Raw genomic sequence first — 24,101 nt, forward strand, 5'->3', positions numbered from 1 at the left:
AGGTATTGCAGCTGTGGTATTAGACACTCACTGTTCTAAGAAAGAGGAAAAAACTACTTATGTATGCAGTAAAAGAAAAAAAGGATGCAGTTGCTAGAGCATGAAGTGAGAGCAAATAGGTACCACGGCAGATTTAATGGGTGGTGAAAGTTTGATAATGTTGATCTTCCTTAATCACCTTATCTCTAGGGAAAAAACCCTATGCGTACATAGGATAACAATGTGAAGGTTTCCAGGGAATTGTTACCAGGAGATGGTACATGTTAAGAGTGGGAATTGCAAGAAGTGGTATATGAACAAAAGGAGCTTATTATAACTTAGTTATCTCAAGATTCTCTTGTGTGAAACTTATTTTGTCATCTTCCTGTCTTATAAAGCATATTAAGCATTATTTGATTTGCATCTGGTTCACTTTGATTTTTTTAAAAAATTATAATAAATACTAAATTGAAGTTGCAGTTTTATTGGTCCTTGCTTTGCACCTGCAGTGGTGTGAGAGACACAGTATATAATTGTCTTGTCTTTGTCTGAAATATATGCTTTTGGCTCAGAAGCTGGTGTCAGTAGCATTGGTGCTATGGTGATTTGCATAGTTTATGTGTCAGTTTATCTAAATACATTTTTTCAATAAAGTTTATTGACGCTATAATATGAGATCTATTATTTACAATCATATAGCTGATGAAGCCAAGTTAGTTTTTCAACTCTTTCCTGAGAAAGTCTTTAAGAATAAAATTGTTTCAATGCAAGCTCCTTATTAGAGTATGAAAAATGATGCAGTCAGGAAGACAAGTTCCTTCTTCAGGGCTACTGTTAACTTGAAACGTAAATTGTAGTTTTGTTGCATTTCAAAGCTGTTGTACATGTTTGTCCATGGAAACTACATGGTTTAAATCTAATGAGAATTTGTACAGAGTGAGTCTTAGACTTCTAAAGGTTTTCTCATTTAATCCATGTATGTAGCCATACACCCCCAGCCCCACTTTCCCCAGAGGGATTTGAAAGGTAGGAATAAGGGTACAGGTAGGATGTGAAACTTCTATTTTCCTGTTTTTTTATGGCTTTTACTCTTAAGCTTCACTTGGGAGTAGGTAGGTTCCTGTTTTACTAAGCTCTTGAGGGCTCAAGGAAAACTTCCTTTGCTTTTTGGTGCCCTCTACTGTTTCCTGTTTGTCAGAACATCGAAAGCAAGGGTGGTTTTTTTTTTTTGTCTTTAACAGCTCTTTCTTTTCCCTTCTGTTTGTTTTTAAAGAAAGAAAGAAAAAAAGGAGGCCGTTTTGTACTGTATGTATTTTGCTGATTGCTGTCCAGTCAGTTTGTCTGTATTGCAGTGGAACTATTCCTCACAGGGCAGAAAAGTATAAATCTGCCTCACCTCGTGTCTTGTAGGCATTTCATCTTTAAAAAGATTGGTACATTTACTCTTCCCCTCTCAGAAAAATACAGATTTTCTCTCTTTAATGTCCATGGTTCCTCGTTCTCAGCGAACATATTTCAGACTTGCTGCCCTAGAACTTTCTACCTTCTGATTCACTTTCAATAACAATGCTTTTTGTGTTTCCCACTTGAACCTCAGATACTATAAAAAGTGAGTTCCTGTGAGTGCCATGATATATGCTTTATTTTGCTTGCCCTTTCACCTCATCAGACTTGCAGTTTTGTTCCTGTTCCCAAGATCTGTGAACACCTCTGTCCTAAGCAAACTCAGCAATTGCATGAACCTAAACCCTACCGTTTTTCCAGAACCTCTTGTCTTAGACTTGTGGTCTGTCTTTGTCAGCTCTGTTTGTTTCTGACAGAACTGGCCAAGTTTCTCTTTCGCATTGCAGTAAGAGGAAATAATTCTCTCAGCAGAGTTGAGAACGTTCATGGTACAACTTAGCGTGCTGCTGAGCAGATGTTTTGTCTGACAGTCTTCATGAAAGCTTTAGGAGATGGCCTTCTCTCTAGACAAAAATTGAGAACTTTTCTTCCTTATTCGGGTTATTTCTCTAGATGATCTGTGTTGGGATTCTTCTTTTAAAAAGCTGTAATGTGCTGAATGTTTTTATAAGCTGCATTTTCAAAATCTGATTCCTAGAAATTGGTTTCCTGCAAAGACACTTAAAACTATTTTGTTGGTAGATACTGGGGGAGGTCATTTTTGGTTTGTGTCCTCTGTAAGTCTGTTGGGAAAATATGGGCACTGATTATAAAACAAGAGGGGAAATGAAAAGATTGAAGGCACAAAAGAGTAGAAACAGATATTCATTTTAAATAAGGTCATGGGAGGAACTTATGAGGATTAGTAGCAAAGTTCCAAGTGAGTGAGTATGAAGTTGAGAAAAGTGTTCAGATGTGAACACAAAGAGTCTGACAAGACCAGTTAGCATTTGGCAATTTTATATGTGAGTGTAGGTTAGAGACCATGTGTTAAGCTTTCTTCCTTTTTGTTGTCAGTTTCCTTATTGTATCAGAGAACAGTCAGAGCATTCTTCCTCAAATTCAAATACAGAGACCTAGTACAGTGTTCATATTCTCCAGCTCTGCTTTCAATATGTGAATGTTTACCTGTATCTGTAGTGGAAGTATGACTTAACAGTTCATGGCTGCGATGATGACTTTGTTCAGCTTAGGGCAGATCTTGAGATTGTGTAAAAAAGGACACATCTCACTGAATTTTTTGGTGTGCTTTAAATTCTCATTTTCCTCCTTAGTAAAAAAATAGGATGAGGTTCGAGAAGTCAGGAAACCATGCTTATTTGAGTGGGGGAGTGTGGGTTTTTCCTTCATATATCATCTGATGCATAGAATGTAGTGTGCGTTTTTTTTATATAAAAATTAGTCTGACTTTGTGTGATAATAATCCTATTTTCTAAAGTAAATTAGAATATCTACGCAAGTATAAGCTATTTCTTGAAGCTGAGGACCTGCAGTGTTTTCTCATGTTCTTCTTTTAGGTTAATTTAGCAGAAAATATAATTTCTTTCTTGGTTTTGCTGTCTCACATAATTTGGCACTTGGATTAAGAAGACTGAGTTCTCTACCCATTACATCCCCTTATGAGGATTATATATGTGTCTACATGACCTCTGGTAGATGACAGCCTCCCAATATGTGTATTTTGTAGGGGCAGAAGAACCAGCCGCTGTCGCAGCAGTTAATATGTTCACAGGGCCTGTGGCGAGTCTGACGCGTGCAAAAATGAAGTTCTACAAGCTACTGAGGGCAAAAGGTGTGTTCAAATCTCAAGTAATGGAGAAGAACATTTGTTTCTAAAACTTTGTTAAACAATTCTATTGACTTATAAAATTGACTTATAAAAAATAAAATGGCCCATGTGTGTTTAAAACAAGTACTCTGTAATATGTAGTGCATAGTCTAAATATGTTGAGCTTTAAAAAGAATCACAGAATCACTTAGGTTGGAAAAGACCCTTAAGATCACAGAGTCCAACCACTAACCTACCACTGCCAAATCCACCATTAAACCACATCCCTAAGCGCCATGTCTGCACATCTTTTAAATTCTTCAGAGATGGTGACTCAGCGACTTCCCTGGACAGCCTCTTCCAGCGCTTGATAACCCTTCTGGTGAATATTTTTTTCCTAATATCTAATCTAAACCTTCTCTGGTGCAATTTGGGGCCATTTCCTCTTGTCCCATCACTTGTTACTTGGGAAAAGAGACCAAAACCATCCGTTCTGCAACCTCCTTTCAGGTAGTTGTAGAGGCTGATATGGTCTCCCCTGAGCCTTCTTTTCTCCAGGCTAAACAACCAGAGATCCCTCAAACAATTCTCGTAAGACTTGTTCTCTACACGCTTCATCAGCTTCATTGCTCTTCTGTGAACTCACTATAGAACCTCAATGTCTTTCTTGTAGTGAGGGGCCCAAAACTGAACAAGTATTTGAGGTGTGACCTCCCCAGTGACAAGTGCAGTGGCACTATCTCTTCCCTAGTTCTGCTGGCTACACTATTTCTGATACAAGCCAGGATTCTGGTGGCCTTTTTGGCCACCTTGGCACACTGCTGGCTCATATTCAGCTGGCTGTTGACCAACACTCCATGGTCCTTTTCTCATGGACTTCTTTCCAGCCACTCTTCCCTGAGCCTGTAGCACTGCCTGGGGTTGTGACCCAAGTGCGGGACACAGCCCTTGGCCTTATTGCATCTCATGTAATTGACCTCAGCCCAGCAATCCAGTCTGTTTAGATCCTTCTGTAGACCCTTCCTACCATCCAGCAGATCAGCACTTCTGCCCATCTTGGTGTTGTCTGTAAACTGACTGAGTGTACTAAAGAGAACTGGCCCCAGTACTGAGCCCTGGGGAACACCTCTTATGAGTGTCCACCAAGTGGATCTATGTCTATTCACCACAACTGTTTGGGCTTGGCTACCCAGCAGCGAAGCATATGGCCATCCAGTCTCTGAGCTGCTGCTTTCTCCAGGAGAATGCTGTGGGAAACAGTGTCAAAGGCTTTACTAAACTCCAGGTAAACAACTGCTTAAACAGAATCCTAGATTTGTACTATTGTTAAGAGTGGTTCTGCAGTGTATAAACATGTAGGTTTTTGCAGTATAAATAAATCCCTTTTAATGCAAAATTGGTTAACAAGATGGTAACCATGACATTATGCTCAGTGGACATACCATTGTGTTCAGCCATTTGTTGGTGATGCAGAGAGTTTGTTTGTCCTAAACTGTATGAATGATAAAGCTAAGCCTTTGTATTTGTTTCAGCTGTGAAAATGTTCTTTGATATGGGAGGTGGCCTGGAAGAAGGAAAGAACAAATTAGGTGTCAGAAACGAGAGAAGCAGAGAACTGAACTGCAGGGTGAGAGGAGCCCTGTTACTTGCGTGTTGGAGACTGCTATGACAGTTACATACAACTGTTGCAGCTGTATTATGTGCCCTTTGGAATCTGTTTTCTCCTTCCTTCTGTGGGATGTCCCCAGAGAAGAAGGAAATTGAAGAAGTTAGAACTTAGAGTGCCTTATTCTTAGAGTTACCCTGTTTCCCCAAAAATAAGACCTACCACGAAAATAAGCCCTAGCATGACTTTTCAGGATTTTTGAGGATGCTCAAAATATAAGTCCTACTCCAAAAATAAGCCCTAGTTACAGTTCATTAAAAAGTCAATTTAAGTAGTTTCCAGGCAGCTGTACATGTAAAAAAGTAAAATTAATTGGCAATAGAATGCAGCAGGACAGATAGACCCTTCACCAAGAAAAGCAGATACCCCCAAAAGACTCACACTCAAAAGACCCCATGAGACACAAATCAATAAGGGCTGACAAGTGCTGGGCTCTCACACACAGATGGGGTCACTCCTGTCACAGGCAGTTTTCAGGCTGTGTGGTCCCTTGGTGTTCCAGATCAAGAGTATTTGTTAAAGCTTCAAATTTCCAGCAAGGTGGAGAGACTGGAAGCATGTAGTGAGTTAACTGTGGTACATTCCTGAAGAAATTAGATCATCAGTTTCTGAGAACACATAATAGCTGCATTATACACAGAAATTTTTAGCAGTATGGTATGCTAAGCAGAGACATACATCTTTTGCTAACACAGCTCAGTGTTGTGATAACAAGGCCAGTGAAGGCAGCGAAATGTGAATATACTTTACCACAATAGTTGTTGGGGTATTATGCCAGTAGCCATTTTCCTAGGAACAAATTTCTAGTGCTGACTTGCCTTTGTGCCCATTGCAGTAAGGACATCAGTTACAGTAGTCTAACATTAATATAAATGTAAATGTAATCTCTTTGGGGACTGAAGTTTGGGGAGGATTGACTTAAATCATTGATGATAATTGCTGGTTAAAATGTATTCTTGTGCAAAAAATTGGTTCATTCCTCTGTTCACTAGTTCAGGTGCTTAGGTAGCAGTATGCCTCAGTTCAATGTTTGGATATTCTTTGATGCTTTGTCAACAAATACAGTTGATAGAGCATAACATTAATTTACCTGAATAAGAAGTCGCCGTGCTCAAATGCTAGTTTGTCCATGTATGTATATTGTGTTTTGCATTATGTGTGTGCATGCTTGTGTATACATATATATATATATATATATATAGTTTAATATGGGGAAAAATAATAAGTTGAATGTGATTTGTTTTAGAATTGTCTTAATTACCCTGTCTCTGTTGATGTACCTGTACATTAGTTTTACATGCCTAAATGAAAAATCATTACTGAATACATACTGTATGCTCAAACTGTATGTAGAGAAGACTTAAGTATCAAGACAGCTTTAAGCCAGACTTCTCTTCAGACTCTTTGTCCCATCAGCTGAAAGAGCAGAATTATTTTTCAAATTGAAATCTTGATCTTTTTCAGATGTGGTTATGTCTGTTTTAGTATATTTTGTGACATTTAAAATAATTTCTTTATAGTAATGAACATGTTTTAGTGGCACGCATGCAAAGTTTAATATGTTTCAGCCTTGTATATAGGGAAATTAGGCCTCTTTTGGTAGCTGCAAATTTGTGATTTTACTTAAAAACTCATCTTCTGTTTTATTTATATACCAAAATAGGAATTCAGGACTCTATGTATGCTAAGAAGTTGTTGTTAACACTGTCTCCTAAAATGGCACTTTCTGTATTCTGTTAGGTGGTACTAATGTCATGGACGCATTAACTCAGATCTTGATAGGCAATTTACAGATGAACTGGTAGGAAATGGTAAACTGAAAAATATTTAAAAAATCTTATTGGTTATTAGAACTATTTGTTGCAAAATTTTTAACTTTCTGGTTTTAAGAAAGCAAGCTTGCAAATACTTAGTGACATACTAAATGTATGTAACAGGTTTTGCTTACTATCATAGTACATGTTAACTGCAGGAAACGTGCAGAAACAGCACGAACTATTTTCCATTTCTGGTCACCTACACCATTGACAAAGTTGAGTTCAAAACTGAGACCATAAATAGATATTTTATAGTAAAATCAGTATAAGTTTGTTCTTTAATAGAGAGGAAGGTATAGCTGAGGTTTTTTTTCCCCTGGTGAAGTGTGGCTGGTGTTTTGGATTATGAGAGGCATAGGTCTCTATGTGCAAAAAGCACCATGATGTGATATGAAAATACATACTACCTTTTTCAGTGAGTTTAGCAGCATTGAAATTGCTTTGATTTGTTGAAAAAATATAGCAAAATCTTTTTATATTCAAAGGATTCTTATTTGCATGCAGCAACTAGTGCAAGAAATAGCAAATACTAATAAAATTCAGTTTGAAGAACTTGAAGATGGCTGTGTCTGTTTCTTTGATTCTTAAACCTATTTCAGTATTAGAAAAGGAGTTGCTTCAAATGTGATATACGGCTTCCACTGTCCTTCTTCTGTGAACAGTAGAACATGAAAATAAGAAACTAAACACAGTTTGCTTTTTTATTCTTCTTGTTGAGAGTGGTGCTGTGTGCCAGATAGGATGCTAAGATTTTTACATTTTTTTAATGTTCTTGTGCATTTTAAATTCACATGCCGTGAAGACAGATTCCAGCATTTTGTATGAGAAATTGACACCTAAGAATCAAAATCTTAAGACTGTTTAAAATATTTATTGTGTGAAATTTCAGCACTTTAGGCTTAGCAGTCTCTTAGTGTTGCTTCTTGAGTCTCCTAAACACCCAGATAAATGCAAATTGCATTTCAGAGAAAGAAGTAATACAGAGAAAACCCTAGAAATGGCTGTCAGCCTGATGTTGAATAAACAACAAATTAAATATTCAGATTATTATTATGTTCTGATAATAAATAAAATTAAGAGATGCATTTGGTGGCATATATTCTATGCTTTGGTATGCATTTACTATTGCATGCCTCAGATCTTTTGCAGAAGCACTTCATGTGGAGGATTCATTGTCAGTTCTGGTTGCTGAGGAGCAATATTGGCCATTTTGCTTGCTGTCAGTAAATGATGATTAATCCTATTACCATGAGAGAATTATGGGTGGCCCAGAATGATTACTGGGGAGTGTTCTTGGTGCAGTTGTTAGATACAGAAACGGCCTAATTGATACATACCATCATAGCTTTGAAACACCAAAGATTTAGATGGCCTTTGCATCCTCTTTATACCATGTTTGGTAGTGTTGCTCCTATTTTACAAGTTGTGTTCTGTTACTAAATAGTGTGTAAATTTTCACTGTTTCACTATCAGAATGGCTTTTTAACTCACAAAAAATATTAAGAAATCTGATATATTTTAACCTGCTACAGCAAATTTTGTGGCAACCTGATGTTATTGTAGATGGGTTTCCATTTTAAGATGGAGTTACTGTTTTTTTCTTACCACATCGTGATATTTCAAAAGCAAGTTAGAGGAAATATTGTAGGTTTCCTTTCAGAGTGGAGTCTCTGTGTCTAGGAGTTGAAATACAGGATAGGGAGAGGGCACGTAGAGGGGTTTTCTTCTGAACTACTTGTTTTTTTCTGGTCCTTTTAAATACTTGGATGTCCTGTTTGGTTGAGGACATGTACGCACAGGGATACTTTGTGTCTCAAGGGTAGAGGTTGGAGCTCTTCCCCGAAGTACTGCTTTATTTCTTTCACAGTATAACCCTTCTAAAAGCCTAGTGTTTAGCACAGAGTGAAAATCAGTTGCTGCTTTCCTTTGTGCTGTTTTAGAATCACAGAATGTCTCAGTTTTGCAGACTTCCATTTGACCTCCCTGCTCAAGTAGGGCCACCTAGAGACAGGTGCCCAGAACTATGTCCAGACTCCACAACCTCTCAGGGCAGCCTGTGCCCCTGCTCAGTCTGGTCACCCTCACAGAGTAAAGCATTTCCTCATGTCCAAATGGAGCCTCCTGTGTTTGAGTCTGTGCCCATTGCCTCTTGTCCTGGCACTGGGCACCACTGAGAAGAGTCTGGCTCTCTCTTCTTTCCAGCCTCCCCTTCAGGTATTTTTACACATTGATGAGATCCCTTCTGAGCCGTCTCTTCTCCAGGCTGAACAATCCCAGCTCTCTCAGCCTTTCCTCATAGGAGAGATGCTCTAGTTGCATAATCAGTTTTGGGGCCCTTTGTTGTACTATCTCCAGTATGCCCATGTCTCACTTGTTCTGGGAAGCCCAGAACTGGACACAGTGCTCCAGGTGCTACCTCTTAGGACTTTTGGGCCTACTTCAAGAATTGGATCATTTTGGCCTTCCTTTCAGCCACCTGATTTGTTTGAGCCAGCTTTCACATGTGGGAAGAACTGCATTTCTTTGCCAGTTTTTCATTAGACCAAACTCAGATTACCTTAGTGCTCTTTAATCAGGAACTTGTCTTGTATGTGCCCGGGAGCTGTGTTTCAAAGTTGTCTCTTGCTCACAACTCTGAAATCAAAGTTTGGCTAGAAAAAAAAGTCTTAGAATGTTAATGGCAGTGATGTTTTACAGTAAAATCTGAATGATACTTTGAAAACATCTGGTGGATTGTTTAAAGCAGTTGTCTTGAATGTTTACCTTCTAGGGTTTGGATTTGGTGCCTGGAAGATGCATGGTGTAGAAGACAATATTAGAATTTTTATCTTCTCACTGTACCTCCACCACTCTGATGTAGCAGATTGTGCTCATTATCAACAGCCATACAGTTTTCCAGTTCTTACCAGAGGAGTCATGGTGTCTGTTCCAGACATTCTCTTATTCACGGCAACGGGTAAAATGGCGATTGATGCTGAATGATGATGGTGAATGATGCTGGGTTGAAGCAGAGTTGTTAACGTTGCTTAACACTGCAGAAGCTGAGCAAGCAGTATTTTTTGCTCTAGCTGAATGGCACATAGTTGGCAAGATGAAAAAGATGACTGTATTAACCAATGTGGCTAAGCCAGTAAAACTCTTGGGACAAACCCAATTATACCGGCTAAAGATTCTGTCTCCTGGTGTTTATTCTGTCAGCTAAAGTTCCTCTAAAGCTCAAGATCCTTTAAATAGCTTTTTGCCAATAAAAGCTGTGTGTCCTTGCAGTATGATTCTGCTGGCAAATCTTTATACATAGACAAGTCCTTTGTTATGCAGCCCTGTGTCCAACTGGATAACCTTTGTTTATTTTGTCTTGGAAAAAACACATCTGTCAGGCTTGGAAGCAATCTGTGTTTCCATAAAATCTGTAACTTTTTTGCCACTTGTGGCACAGGACTCTTAATTTATTTCACATACCTGCTTCGTTTTAGTAGCTCCTTCCTAGATTTACTTAGGGCTAGAATTTTAAGAGAGTATTTAGAAGACATGTCAAGCTTTATGTATAAACCCCAGGAGCCTTTAATCTGTCAGCTTAAAAGCTAATATGATCACACTTTTTTTCCTGATGTTTTGTTTTTTTCTCACTGTTAACAAAAAAACATAGGGGTAGATCCCTCTGGAGCGAGGCATAACCTTCAGCAAGTGAAAGCTTTGGCTTTTCTGAAAGCCTGGCCTTATTACAGGGGGAGCGCTGGGACACCAGTGATAATCAAAAGGGGGCCCAGTGCAGTGGAGCCCTGCTTGGGGTTGAAGCTCAAGGGAAAGCACTGCAGCGGTGCAGGTGTTAGGGGGGAAGTGAACTGTTCCAGGTTACCATAACATCAAGATAAGGTATGCTTAGGACTGTACATACTCAAATGGGGGAGGTAAACTATCCTGGTTTACCCTAACAAAGCCTTCTCATACCTTATGCCCACCTTTTTCATTTTTTTCTTAAACATTCTTATTTAGTGCAAGAGGTGAGGGGCTGTTGTTTTTTTTTCCTTGTCCTCCTTAGTTTTTACTGGTTTTGGAGGTAATCTTTATCTTCTTCTTCCTGAACTGTTGTATCTGACAGTATTCTTATAATTTTTGTTTGTATCATTAGTGGAAGAGCTGTGTGATTTGTGTAAGGGTACGTAGAAGGAGAGAGCATCTGCTTATGTGAGTGTATCTGGTCAAGGACCTTTTCCATGCCAAAAGAGGATAAAAAGAAATTGATTAAAGTATGTGGAATGTGGGAATGTTTATTTCTGTGTGATTATTTGATTTGAGACCTTGTCAAATGGGATTATAAGGAAAAGAGGGAAGCCATAAACAAAATATACAGAACAAACCTGCCAGACAAACATAATGGAGACAAAGACAGTGAACAGACCTGATCAGTCACACTAACTGATGGGCTATCAAGAAACGTGCAAACAAGGACTTTGTGACTGATGAGGATGCAAATCTGAGGGTCCAGGATACTGGAGGGGTTCAGTGGGACAGTGCCAGGGGAGGAGGCAATGTGCAGGGGAAGGGAGTTGGGGAGAGATAAAACGTGGCCAGACACAAAAGGGGCCAATCATGTAAACTGTGGCCAGTCTTTACATTTGTCTGGCTGTGCCTGATCACTGCAGTCTGTCCTGTTTTATTAGATCTTTTCTTAACTATGACTCTGTGTAATATTACTTTCTGTCCAGCATATGTGAGTGCTGCAGAGACTAAGTGAGACCAACTTGAGTGGAGACTAGGCCTGCAACTGGAGTCTCACTGTGGGTAAAGAATTAAATTAAGGCAGTAGCAGTGGGAGATCCCCCAGCCAAAGACACCTGCAGAATATAGCAGGCCAGAGTGTTTATTTTCCTATTTCAGTGTTTCGTTTTCTGGCAGCTTCACTAAACATGGTGTTTCCTTTTTCCGTTTGACTTTTCCTTTTGCACTCCCAAGACCATGGCATATCTTATTTACCTGAATTTTTATTACCTGTGTTTCTCTTTGAATAGACATCAGTCATCATGATGTAAACCCTTCTCCCATCGTGAAACCTCCAGCTTGGGCAACAAATCATCGTTCTCTCTGACTCATTCTATCACAACAGTAAAACAGATTAAATAAGGAACTCTGAATAGCATAACAAATGTAGCAGTTTCTTTACAATTTGTTCTTTGGCAAGGTTCTCTGAATGCTAACAAAACATGTATTTTCACAGAAGCTTGGCTCTCAAGGCACTTCTCAGGTATCTGTTCCAGTTCTTTGGGGTTGAACTCCTGAGGACAGGCAGCCTTCTGGACACTCTTTGCCTAGACATCTGTTTTCATGAACCTTCAGGTGCATACCTGTCTTTTGACCCATTTTTCTCTATAAAATAGAGATGCAGTTGGTTAAGGAGTTCAAAGGAGACTAAGCAACAAGCAGATGCATGCATCGTCAGCCTGTTTCCCTAGGGATTCCATGCTAATAGTTGTACATCTAACAGACATAGAATTAAAAGTGGACACCCTCTGTTTACTTTATGCTTCTGATTCTCTCTGACCTTTTTCTGTTCCTTAATCATTACTAGTGACTGAGATAAGGTATAGTAGGAAAAAATTGCAATTTGAGTGAAATTTAGTAAAAATGGCCACAAGTCAAAAGAGAAGAAAAATACCTTTTTTATCATTTTTTAATCTGGACGAAACTTTGGTGTCAAAAAAGAGCATGCTTGCACTGGAGGACAAGCTATATGTCAACAGTAACCTACCAAGAAGCAACTGATAGTGTTTGGAAAATTATAAGCCCCTGTAAGCATAAGAACCAGAAGAGGTCCATAGGCTAGTCTACAAGTAAACCTCAAATAAGACCTTTAACAATCTGTGGATTGCCAGCCTGTGAGAGACACGATTTAGGAATATAAAGCCATTGCAGACAAGTTCAGTTTTCTGTGCACCAGCCATCTCAACTAAATGCAAATTTGGGGTAATTTTGATTAGTTGAAATAATGCTGCGATTTGGCTCACACCAAGAGTGTTCTGTCAAGGGAAGTCTGTGTGATGTTCGGATTCAAGGGTGGAGCAGTGTGGTCATTCATGTGTTGCTTTTAGCTTTTCTGTGCTCCGTTGACGAGCTCTGGAGCAGAACTTGTATTTTTTTATATTGTTGGTTATTGTGCTTGTTAACGGCATGAAATGTTATTATCTTGAAAGAAGAGTGGGTGAAGGGGAGGAGCATTTGTTGCGTTTGCTGCTGGGTTCAGAGACATCCGTGGGAACTTTTGCAAAGAAATGTCCTGGATACACAACAAAGGGGACAGGTAGTTACTTGGGTTCGGAACTTACTGGGACAATATTACTTGGAGGTGAATGGCCTTCATATTATATCATTAACACTGAAAACTTTACACACTGTGTAGTCTCTGCAGAATTTTACTGAAGTACACAGCCAGAGATTGCTGATTAGGTTTTTTACAGGTTATGTGAAAGCACTTTTCCATTACCTTTGTTATATTAGTAAGTAAAAGGATGAAGCAAGCACCTCTGTGCTGAGCTGGGAGAATGCACTGCAGAACAAATATCCGATCAGCTACATAAGTACAGACCTGATAGGAAAGAGATGCAATGCAGAGTAGAAGGTCTATATGGTGTCTGCTTACTGACAAGTACAGATTCCATTGTTATGAAGACTGTACTTAAATATTTTTCATGCATCTGTAGCCTTTAGATGCTAGGGCAGGAGGGGTGTAAAATAGTTTATGCCTTATATTCTTCATGTTATTCTCTTTTCTGATATAGTTTTGGGTTTGCGGGGATTTTAGAATTTTTGTCTTGTAATGCTGCTAGAAATTAAGTTAATAATAATTCTTTTAGGGGATCAGGGAGCTGTCACAAATCTGTGTTATAAAGATAATAAGTAGGCAACTACTTGCAAGTGTTTAATTTCATGGTGTTTTAGTGCAGTCATCATTAAGTCGCTTCTAATGCTACATGCAAAGCAATACTGAAGTATGGATTGTAATTCACTCATCTGGAGGTGGGTTTTGTGTTCTTGTTTGTTTGTTTGTTTGTTTTGTTGTTTTTGGTTGGTTTTGTTCTGGTTTGTTTGTTTGTTTGTTTTGGTGTTTTTGTTTGTTTGTTTGTTTGTTTGCTTTTTTGCACTGGCATAGAGCGAAGACAGTCCTAGTCCCAAGCGACAACGCCTTTCCCATTCAGTCTTTGACTATACAGCAGCATCTCCAGCTCCGTCACCACCAATGCGACCATGGGAGATGACATCAAATAGGCAGCCTCCTTTGGCTCGGCCCAGTCAACACCATTTCTCAGGGGAACGATGCAACACACCTGCACGAAACAGGAGGAGGTAAGCAAGCTGTGTAGATTGGGAAACAATTTCTTATTCTTCCTGATTTCAGCTCCAAGGGAGGTGCATTTCAGGCAACACTGACTAGATCACACATGGTAAACATGTTAACATTTCCTTCGAGCTATAAGTTTCAGTTGTAACTGAAAAGTTACTGGAAATAATTCCAGTTGGTGCATCATCCCATAATTTGTGTGAGTGGTCAGCTCTGGGAAGGGAGTGCTCATTAATGTTTTAAATTGTGCTTTTTCATTCTGATGTGGAGCGATAAGCGTTTAGAAAAATGTGAGGAAAAATCTTTCTCACTAGGGTACCTTTAAAGGTATTAGGAGTTACTGATGTAGTACAATAATTTTCACTGCAGTCACAATCATTTTTGTATATAAAACCAATCGAAATAAAGATGAGGGATACTGTCTGGAGGTTAGCATAGTGCCAAATGCTGAGGTGATGATTCACTTGTAACAGGAGTTAGATTTTCATGTTGGTTTTAGCTTGTGGCTTATTAACCTCTCAAGGCAGAGAATTTAGAGGAAGTTCCAGTGATCACTGAAGAGCAGAGATTTGGCCTAGTTGAACTGTCGCCTGGATGGGTGGTAGTAAAGGAAAGCATAGAACTACAGACTGTTCTAGTTATACTAGCAAAGCATAAAACTACTACTATTCTAGTTAAACTAATTATCCAGATATGCTGCATTTGGCCATTTTTGTTTGGTGTCCAGCCAGTCTACATAAGTTTCTTTGCAATGTTCACTAACATCTTCTGCAGAGTAAGTGTAGTGCTTAACAAGATAAATGCCAAGCAGTTCAATCTAGACAGGTGGGATACACGGTGGGTTGAAGAATGGGATGTGTAGGAGACGCATGGGACAAGTGTCTGATGTTCAAGTGCTGTCAGGTGTTGCTGTTACGGGTCTGTAGCTTTCAAGTAAACTATACTGCACCACCTACTTCTCAGTGCAGAGCCATCTGCAGCCTGACAGGAGTTGTTAGGTTGGCTGCAGCATTGTGGGCACAAGGCATTACTCTTTCTAGGGCTAGCTCGCCTGCTTTTGGGTAATATTACCTGCTTTTGCTCTAATCAGAGACATTTGAATGTACCAGTACTTTGTTTCCCTGCACTTAAGTCAACGCATTTTTAAGCTTGGGTGTACTGTTTAATTTGAGTTGGCTTGAGGTCAGTTCCTCTCCTGGAACAGGATTGTTGGGGAGAACAATGCATGCGTGTCTCTTATTTTGCAGGAGGTTTTTTTGAGTCTTAGAATGCTCTGAAGCTGTATCAGAACTAGTGACCACTCTCAAGGATTCCTGATTCCTTAAGATCTTCGTGAGTGCATCTGTTGTTAATGCTTTAGATGAGGCTATGCATGTGCTTTTGAAGCAAATTTCCTGTTTTCCCTGCTCTGTTTTCTCCCTATGCATCACAGAATGGTCTCAGAGTTAATGAGATTTTCAGATGAAAATGAAAGGTGTACTCCAGTTGCAAATCGTCATTCAGCTCAAGGGGACAGACTGGGGCAACTGCATGTAAAACCTCCGAAGTGTGGACGCAATATCATCAGCATTAACTCTTTTGTGCTACCAGTTCTCTCCTGTTGGTCAGCACAGGCTGTGCTGTATTTTTTCCATTGTCTGGGTTACTATTTTGACTTTATGGCTTTGTATCAGGGACTCTGTACTGTGCATAGCACAACAGTGCCCAGATTAATTGTAAGCAAATAAACATTGAATTTAGAAAGGTAGCTTTCTGGTATGAATTTGCAGAAAGATGTTATTTTTGTCCAACTACTCATAGTACAGATAAATTGTGAATGTAAAAGAATAACGCATGCCTATGTGAAACAGAGAAGGCCATTCCAATTTGTCTTCACCAGGTGTTGTAAAGTGGGGAGATCTATACCATTGCTGCACCTCACCTTTCATCTGTGCTTCTTTTCCTCCATGTCTTGGCTGTAATTCTGAACTAATGAGATTTAAGAACATGTTAGTGCAAAGAAATCACTCTTGATAGAAAATACTGAGACCTTCAAATACTGACTGCAGTTATGGATAGCTTTTGATGGCTGTTCATACCCAAGGTTAGGAATTCCTGCAGTATTTTCACTACTTTCATCCTGTCTCTTTGTTTTAACTAGGCATTTACCGTGTTTATACTGCACATGTAGAACCAGAGGAGTTAACTCTGCATACAAAAAAATACAATTTTGCTTTTTCCAGAGAACGATACTCCATTCATTTATAAAAAAATACTCCAGAAGTTTTGCCAGCTTTTGCTGGCTGTGCTTTCTCATCATTCCGGGTTCACAGAAAATGAAAACCAGACCTTTTACTGAAGACAGGTATAAGAGTAGTTTTATGAGAAGCTATCTTGTCTAAGTGCTGTGGCAGTTAGAGAATTTCTGTTCTTCTTCCAAAGCATTGGATCTGGTTTTTGCAACTTTCCTCTATTCCTTCAGCTTTTCTAAACAAAAATCCTCACATAGACATTTTATGTTTAAGTATTTGTGGCATTTTTGTTCCATAGCAGGAAACAGCAACTTTAAGGTTACTTTAATGCTCCAAAAAATAGAACAACTTTGGCATTAATATCTCTCTGGTTAGATAAAGCTGGTATATATGATTGCTAATGAGAATGTAACAGTTGTATCATACTAATAATACAGAGTGCAACAATAGCTCTTGAAAAGCAGACTGGAATTAAGACAAATCCATTTGTAAGACTGTGAATTTGGATTCTAAGTGCTTAGAAGAAAACAGCTTCTGTGTTCTGACATGGCAATTGGTAGGATGAAGAAGGCCATGCGTTTTTTTTGTTTGCTTGGGATTTTTTTGTTTTAAGAATGCTGTGTTACAATTTGACTTGATGCCATGTGTCTGACCTGTTGTGAGTTAGCATTTGTTTCAGTTCCGAGAAAAGCAATAATGACAAAACATCCCTGTGAAATATAGCAGAAAAAAAGTGGCTTAAGACGTATCATATACTCATAGTAGCATCTGAATACCTAGCAGTAGGTTCCCTCTTCCCCAGAGTATGTCTGTTTCATGCAGCACAAAAGTTGGACTCAATTTGAGGAATGTCTGGGATCTGATGATCTTGAGTGTGTCGTCCAACCTAAGTGATTCTATGATTCTCTGATTTGCTAACAGGTTTCAAGCTTTTTGTTTGGTAATAGCAATGGGAATAGTGAGAGTGAATAATCTTAAGTTGTCTTCCACCTCCTGTTGGAGAGGATGTGTTCTAATGGTCACAGGTCCTTCTTGTCTCTTCTCTGCAGTTTAGTTCCTTCAGCCTGTTCCATAAGTGGGAAACCATTTAAATACCACGTAGTTTTAATTTGCTGTTGCCTCCAGAACCTGTAATTTACACCTTGTGGAGATTGGAAGGCATGTATAGAAAGTACTGGGGGGTAGTTTTCTGCTTTGAGTTCCTTCCCCTTCCGAGTTAGTGATTCACAGAATGGTTTGGGTTAGAAGGGGCCTCTGGAGATCATCTAGTCCAACTCACCTGCTAAGGCAGGTTCACCCAGAGCAGATCACACAGGAATGTGTCCAGGTGGGTTTTGAATATCTCCAGAGAAGGAGACTCCACAACCTCTCTGGGCAGCCTGTTCCAGTGCTCTGTCACCTCAAAGTAAGAAGTTTCTCCTCCTGTTCAGATGGAACCTCCTGTGCTTCAGTCTGTGCCTGTTGCCCCTCATCCTATCATTGGGCACTGCTGAGAAGAGTCTGGTCCCATCCTTGTGACATCCACCCTTGAGATACTTGAAAGCATTGATCTGTTTCCCTCTCAGCCTCCTCTTCTCCAGGCTGAACAAACCCAGCTCTCTCAGCCTCCCCTCATCAGAAAGATGCTCCAGACCCCTAATCATCTTTGTAGCCCACCGCTGGGCTCCCCCCAGTAATACCTTGTCTGCCTTAAACTGGGGAGCCCAGAACTGGATGCAGTACTCCAGATGAGACCTCACCAGGGCAGAGCAGAGGGGGAAGATAACCTCCCTCGACCTGCTGGTTGCACTTTTCCTAATGCACTCCAGGACACCATTGGCCTTCTTGGCCATAAGGGCCAAATTGCTGACTCATGGTCAGCCTGTTGTCGACCAGAACTCCCAAGTCCTTCTCAGGAATGCTGCTTTCCAGCAGGTCCACCCCTAACCTGTACTGGTGCCTGGGGTTATTCCTCCCCAGCTGCAGGACCCTACACTTGTCCTTGTTGAAATTCATCAGGTTCTTCTCTGTCGTGTCCTGCAGCCTGTCCAGGTCTCACTGAATGGCAGCACAGCCTTCTTATGTGTCAACCCTTCCTCCCAGTTTGGTATCATCAGCAAACTTGCTGGGGGTGCACTCAGTCTCTTGATCCAGGTCATCGATGATCAGGTTGAACAGGACTGGACCTAATACTGACCCCTGGGGAACCCCGCTAACTACAGGCCTCCAAACAGACTCCGCACCATTGATCACAACCCACTGAGCTCTGCCATCCAGCCAGTTGTTGATCCATCTTACTGTGAACTCATCCAGCCCACACTTTCCTATGAGGATGTTGTGAAAGACAGTGTCAAAAGGCTTGCTGAAGTCAAGGTAGAGAATGTCCTCTGCATTGGTTTTGGGCTTGGAGAAAGTGATGTTTGAATATTAGCCAGCTCTCTTCGGCCCCCCTGCCTTCTAGAACCCTAAGCCATGGGATTCTTCCAAGCAGGACCTTGAAGAGGCCAATTTGCCCTCATGAAGTCCATGGCTTTAGTCCTACATATTGTCCTGCTTTCTCCACGCAGGATCCTGAACTCCACCATGAGAAGTGACTTGATCAAAACTTCTAATAGTGAGTTTGATACTTGTGTATGCATCATTTTCTGAGTATTGAACCTGAACTACTGGTTTCTGATTTACGAGAGTCTTGCCTCCAGATAGTAGCAGCTCTGCTCAGAACATACACACAGTTATGTAAGAACACCTAATCAAATCCTGTGCCTGTAGATCAGTGCTCAAAAGAAGTGGAAGCTCTTGTCTAAATCATTCTACACAACAGTGCTACACTCTGAAGAAGAAGAAATACCACAATCACAATTTCCTGGGATCATCTAGAGAGCATTCTAGGAGGCACTTAGTTATGTAGTAAACATGTGAGACCTGAAAAATGCATTTGTTTCTTCAGAGGAGTCAACTGCTTGAGGAACAATTCTGTGGCCTGGTTGCAGCAAGGACCCTGGGGAAATCTGTAATCATGTTATGAAGGATTTTTACCTAAAATAAATGCAGAGAAATCTCTTGAAGATTGCTATCTTGACTTTTGAACACTTGTCTTAGCAATCCAAGTGAAGTTAATATTTACATAAGAAGTCTTCTAATTTCCGTTACAGCATTAAGCTATGCTCTATTAAGCACTTCATGCTGAAAAAGTGTCATCTCTAAGGCTTTTAGCAGTTTTGTCAGTAAAAAGTTTTATTCCGATTTAATAAACCTGTTCTAGTAAAATTTTCCAGTGTAAAAAATTTCTTTATACTTATTCTCTTGGGGTTTTAGTTATTAAGAAGGATTTCTGTCATTTATATAACCTCTGGTTTTTTTAATGCGTTTCCAGTCCTCCTGTTCGACGTCAGAGAACAAGGAGAGATCGTTTGTCTAGGCATAATTCTATTAATCACGATGAAAACTATCGCCATCTCTCCTATGGACAGCAACAGGCAATAGAAGAGCCCCGAGCCTTTCATCCTCCAAATGTATCTCCCCGTATATTGCACCCAGCTGCTCATCCACCACAGCAGAATGCAGTGATGGTTGACATTCATGATCAGGTAGGTGTTTTAGAGTACAAACAGAAGGTTGTTGAAGATGTGAGTTTTGATTGTTTTATTTTTTCCCCGAAAATTTTCAAGATCCCTTTCCGCTCCAAATTAGTTGACAATGAAAATCACGTAACATTGAGCTCTGTTCACCCTCTTACAGAGCATTTTTACTATTGCATGTTCGTGGTGCATGGAGCACTTCAGTAGGCAGTGGGATATTTCACAATTTGTTGATACATGTGTTGGCATTGTTCTGTAAGCCTCTGGCTCAAGCCTTTGAAAAGCTGTTGTTTTGATTCTGAAGTTAATGTGATGAAGATGTGATACGATAATTAAGAATGTATTCTGTTTTACATGAAATACATCTCCTTGGCTTAGGAGTCTTTGAATAGTTAAAATACATTATTTAGAAACAGAATTCACAATGCCTATAATTGGTTTGCCTACATGACAGCAGAACTTATTATAGCATTGTCGCATGACCAAATTAGCCATCCAAGCCTAATCAACTCCTCCTTAAATTTCATGAAAAAATGAGATTTGTGGTTGGTCCAGAAAGTAAATAATTCCCCTCTGCAACAGGAGTTGGTATAGAATTCTGTAATTGAGGACTTGTAAAATAAGTTGTGCTATTGAGGTAACCTTTGTTGTTTGTTAAATCCCCAGGCGTTGCTACAGGGTCATGAACTGGGAAATAGGACTGGTTACCTGGATGTCCATTTCTCAAACTGCATGTGCATAGAATGCAACTCTAACATCCCTGCTTAAAAACCAGTTTGCATTCAGTGCAGCTGCATATCACCACTGTGTTTTGTTATGTGTGCAGTGCAGTTCTCAGTAGGGAAGTATTTGCATTTGAGACCAAGTGCAGGATGGAAGCTAATGCCATTCTAGCCATCTCACAATCTTACATTTTGATGAAAATTTTACTGCTGCAGCATCTCAAAAATTGAAATTGTGCTTTTGCTTTGTGTTGCAAGATTACATCATGACAAGCCTGCATAACAACTGTTCTATCCCACTGCCTCTAACTTACAGGTACCATCTGTCATCAGATGTCAGTGTTTTCAGACTCACTGAGGTGTTCTGTGGTGATGGCTTTTACTTCAGGGACATAATGATTTTGAGAGGTCATTTTTATTATTACTCTGCACAGTAAATGTTTTAGAATCACACCCAGTGTTGTACCATGTGCCCAACTTCTGTACCTGAGCCAGAACTGGATCAAATTCAGTGTCTCTCCTGAGACTGATTTCCATTGTTAGTGATACGCAGGTTGAGATTTTAAGTTCTGTTCAATCATCTGTGTTCTCCTTTGGCCTCTGTGTCTGGCTGTACACTACTGGTTCAATAGGGTAGCTGTCTTTACTCATTCTCACCTTCCTAATGGGCTGTTCTTACTTGTTCCATCTTTAGCAGGCATTTCCATTTTAGCAGATCATGAAGGAAGAGGGGCTTCTTTGAAATGATTGACTTTTATTAGTCCATGCTCCCTAACAGTTAAGCCTTGTCAGTTTCATTAGAGCATCAGAGATTTCTTTAAAAAAATAAATATGTGTGTATATATATATAATGTATGTATATATACTTTTTTTTAAAAGAAGTGGTTTGCAGTACAGAATATGTTTTATTTTGGTGATTTAATTCTAGGCAATATCAGTAGCTAGAAAATTGGGTTACAAGGGTCTGTTTCCTAATATAAATGTGCATAATTAAGATCTGCTTCCTCATAGTCATGTTTACCTTTCAGCTTTCCCGCTAGCTGTTCTGCTACATTTTGATTAGGAGATTTGGCTTGAGTGTTAGTGTGAGAATGAATCAAAGGACTGATCTCTTTGTAAGGAAGAAAATCTACAGAATTTTCCTATTCTTTAAAGATACAATTCTCAGAATTATTATTGAATCAGTCCCTTCAGAGCTGAGAAGATTATTTAGCTACTTGTAGATTAGCTTTCATGTGGAAGTTACTGCTGTCTTGTTTTGTAAGGAATAACCTTTGTATGGGGGGAGGCAAGTTTAATAGGGTCTGAGATGCTTCTGAATGACTCTAAGGTGCCTTTGAAGTTTTAACATTTCAAGCTGGGAGATCCCTTTTCACCTTGCCCATAAACTGCTGACCAGTAAGTCATATTCCATTGAAAAGGATATTTTAATGAGCAGGAATTACAAGCATGTGTCTCCTTTTACACCTCAGTTGTGAATATATTTTTTTCTGCTATGTAGGTAAAATGTTACTGCCTTGCTTATCATGCTGTACAACACTGTTCAGAGTTTACAGTAAGTTATTAATTTTCTTTTTGCTGCAGATCCATCAGGGCACAGTTCCTGTCTCATACACAGTGACCACGGTGGCTCCGCATGGGATACCACTTTGCACAGGCCAGCACATCCCAACATGCAGCACACAGCAGGTTCCAGGGTGCTCAGTGGTTTTCAGTGGGCAGCACCTTCCAGTTTGCAGTGTGCCTCCCCCAGTAAGTGGGTCTCTGTACTTATACCAGCTTCAATCTTAGACATAGGAATGGCACCTTGGAGCTTCAGTGTCTGTGGCTTTAATTGTGTGGGAAATAGCAATTTTTCTTCCCTGTGGTAAATTGTAGTAGCATGGCAGTGTAGGCCTTAGAACTGGTAAGCATGTGGTACTTAGCTGCCAACTTTATGGAGTATGACTGTTTATTTTATAGAGTCCTGGTGGTTTTTAATTCAAACTAAATGCTAGCTGATGAACTAACTTCTTAGCAGATATTCTGCATACTTTCAGATCGTAAATGGAAGGTTTCTATGGCATTTATTAGGCAGCTCATCTAGAAAAAAACATCGTACTTAGTAGAGATGTTGTTCAGGGATTGGTTATACACAAAAATGTCTGATATTCCAAAGTCAGTCTTCTTCTGAAAAGTAATGAGATCATGGAAGATGACTAAAAGCTGAGAAGGGCTCTTCTGTCTCAAAGTGCTCTCCTAAAATGAATCAAAATATTCCTTAATAATGATGTCTCTCTATGCTTTTCTGGCAGTAAAATAAAGTTCCTTGACTGGTTATTTTGTCAGCTTTAAATCTGAAAGAACTTGAACTGTTTTCTCAGAAATTTTTGTGTATCAACTCTGAGATACCACTTACCAGGTCATAGCATTCTGATGCTGCCATTCTGTGGAAATTTCATCAAGTGCTAACAGACACCAGAGCTGAGGAAGCGTACCCCAAGAAGTTTCAGCTGTACATTTGAAGGCTGCAGAACCTGCTAGAAGAGTCACAGCTTTTTTCCCCCCTCCTTTTTCTAGTATGAATCTGTAATAACATACGTAAATACAATAGTGTTCAGTAACCTTTTATAGTTCTGATGTAAACATTGGTCTCTGCCTGCTGTACGTTTGCCAGCAATATGTAGCTTAACTTTTCCTGTTGCTCATTCTGTGACCTGAGGGCATGAACAAGCCCATGACACTGAAACAAAACCCTTGATGTGACCACCTATTTCTTTAAGCTGCTTGTTGAAGAGTGGGGCTAATTTGAATTCATCTTGTCCAGGTGCCATTTATCCCCATGAGGGACAAGGTCTGCAGCATACTGCTGGCTAGTCTGGAATATTTGTGGGCTATATTTCCCCTTACCTTTCAAACTGGTGAAAATCTGTTACAGGAGTTCAGTGTGTATCACAGAGGTTGGATGAGAGACAACTATTTTCTTCTGTTCAGTGGTGGTGTTAGTGGAGCAAAGCAATCTTAGACTGGATACCCAGAGACTTGAACAATACTTGCATAGTAAATTCAGCAAAACAAGAAAGCAACATGTCCTATGAAACAACAAAAGAAAAAAAAAGCTAAAACTGTACTGGGGCTTAGGGAAATCCAAACAACAGATACTAATAATCTTACCCTCTGCTTTGAACAAGGGTATTATATGTACAATTCAAAAAGTGTTCTGTAATTCGACAATGCAGCTGTGTTTTAAATATGTACAGGAGTGAAGTTCTAACCAGGCTGTTTGGACTGAGTGTACAACAGTTACTCAAATGTGTTGACAGAATGGATGCCGTACAAGTATATATAAATAATTAGGGTTGAGTTTATGTAACATCAACAGACAGACTTCATGCTTTCTTTAATTATATCACAGAATTGAGGAATAATTTAAGTTAAGAGGGGACTGTGGTGGTCACCTGCTAGGAGCAGTACCAGTTGCCAAGGATGGAGATTCACAATCCCTCTAAGCCTCTGCTCCGGTGTTTCAATATTGTTGTGGTGAAGAATTTCTTCTGTAAATCTGATTGAATTTTCTTTGCTGCAACTTGGTCCCATTGGTCCTTG

General features: G+C 39.7%; 2 protein-coding genes across 8 annotated transcripts in view; both read left to right on the forward strand.

Annotated features, from left to right (window-relative positions):
* The window catches only part of SHB (SH2 domain containing adaptor protein B), a 153,680-nt gene extending 146,449 nt beyond the window's left edge, over window positions 1-7,231 (forward strand). Inside the window, exons 10-11 of the transcript XR_014186283.1 lie at window positions 3,110-3,214; window positions 4,723-7,231. The gene's annotated coding sequence lies outside the window, so the exon portion shown is untranslated. The remainder of the gene's footprint in view (window positions 1-3,109; window positions 3,215-4,722) is intronic.
* The window catches only part of RNF38 (ring finger protein 38), a 119,273-nt gene that overhangs the window by 69,218 nt on the left and 25,954 nt on the right, over window positions 1-24,101 (forward strand). For 5 of the 7 annotated variants that reach the window (XM_082075432.1, XM_082075434.1, XM_082075437.1 and 2 more), the window contains 3 exons: window positions 13,818-14,011; window positions 19,590-19,803; window positions 22,101-22,268. In XM_082075432.1, coding sequence (XP_081931558.1) covers window positions 13,818-14,011; window positions 19,590-19,803; window positions 22,101-22,268 — 576 coding nt within the window. Of the gene's footprint in view, window positions 1-3,109; window positions 3,215-4,722; window positions 4,818-13,817; window positions 14,012-19,589; window positions 19,804-22,100; window positions 22,269-24,101 lie in introns of all 7 variants that reach the window. The other 2 variants (XM_082075433.1, XM_082075431.1) reach the window with 1 other exon arrangement.

Source organism: Streptopelia decaocto (assembly GCF_964273445.1).
Source record: "Streptopelia decaocto genome assembly, chromosome: Z".
In the NCBI taxonomy this organism is placed as follows: domain Eukaryota; kingdom Metazoa; phylum Chordata; class Aves; order Columbiformes; family Columbidae; genus Streptopelia; species Streptopelia decaocto.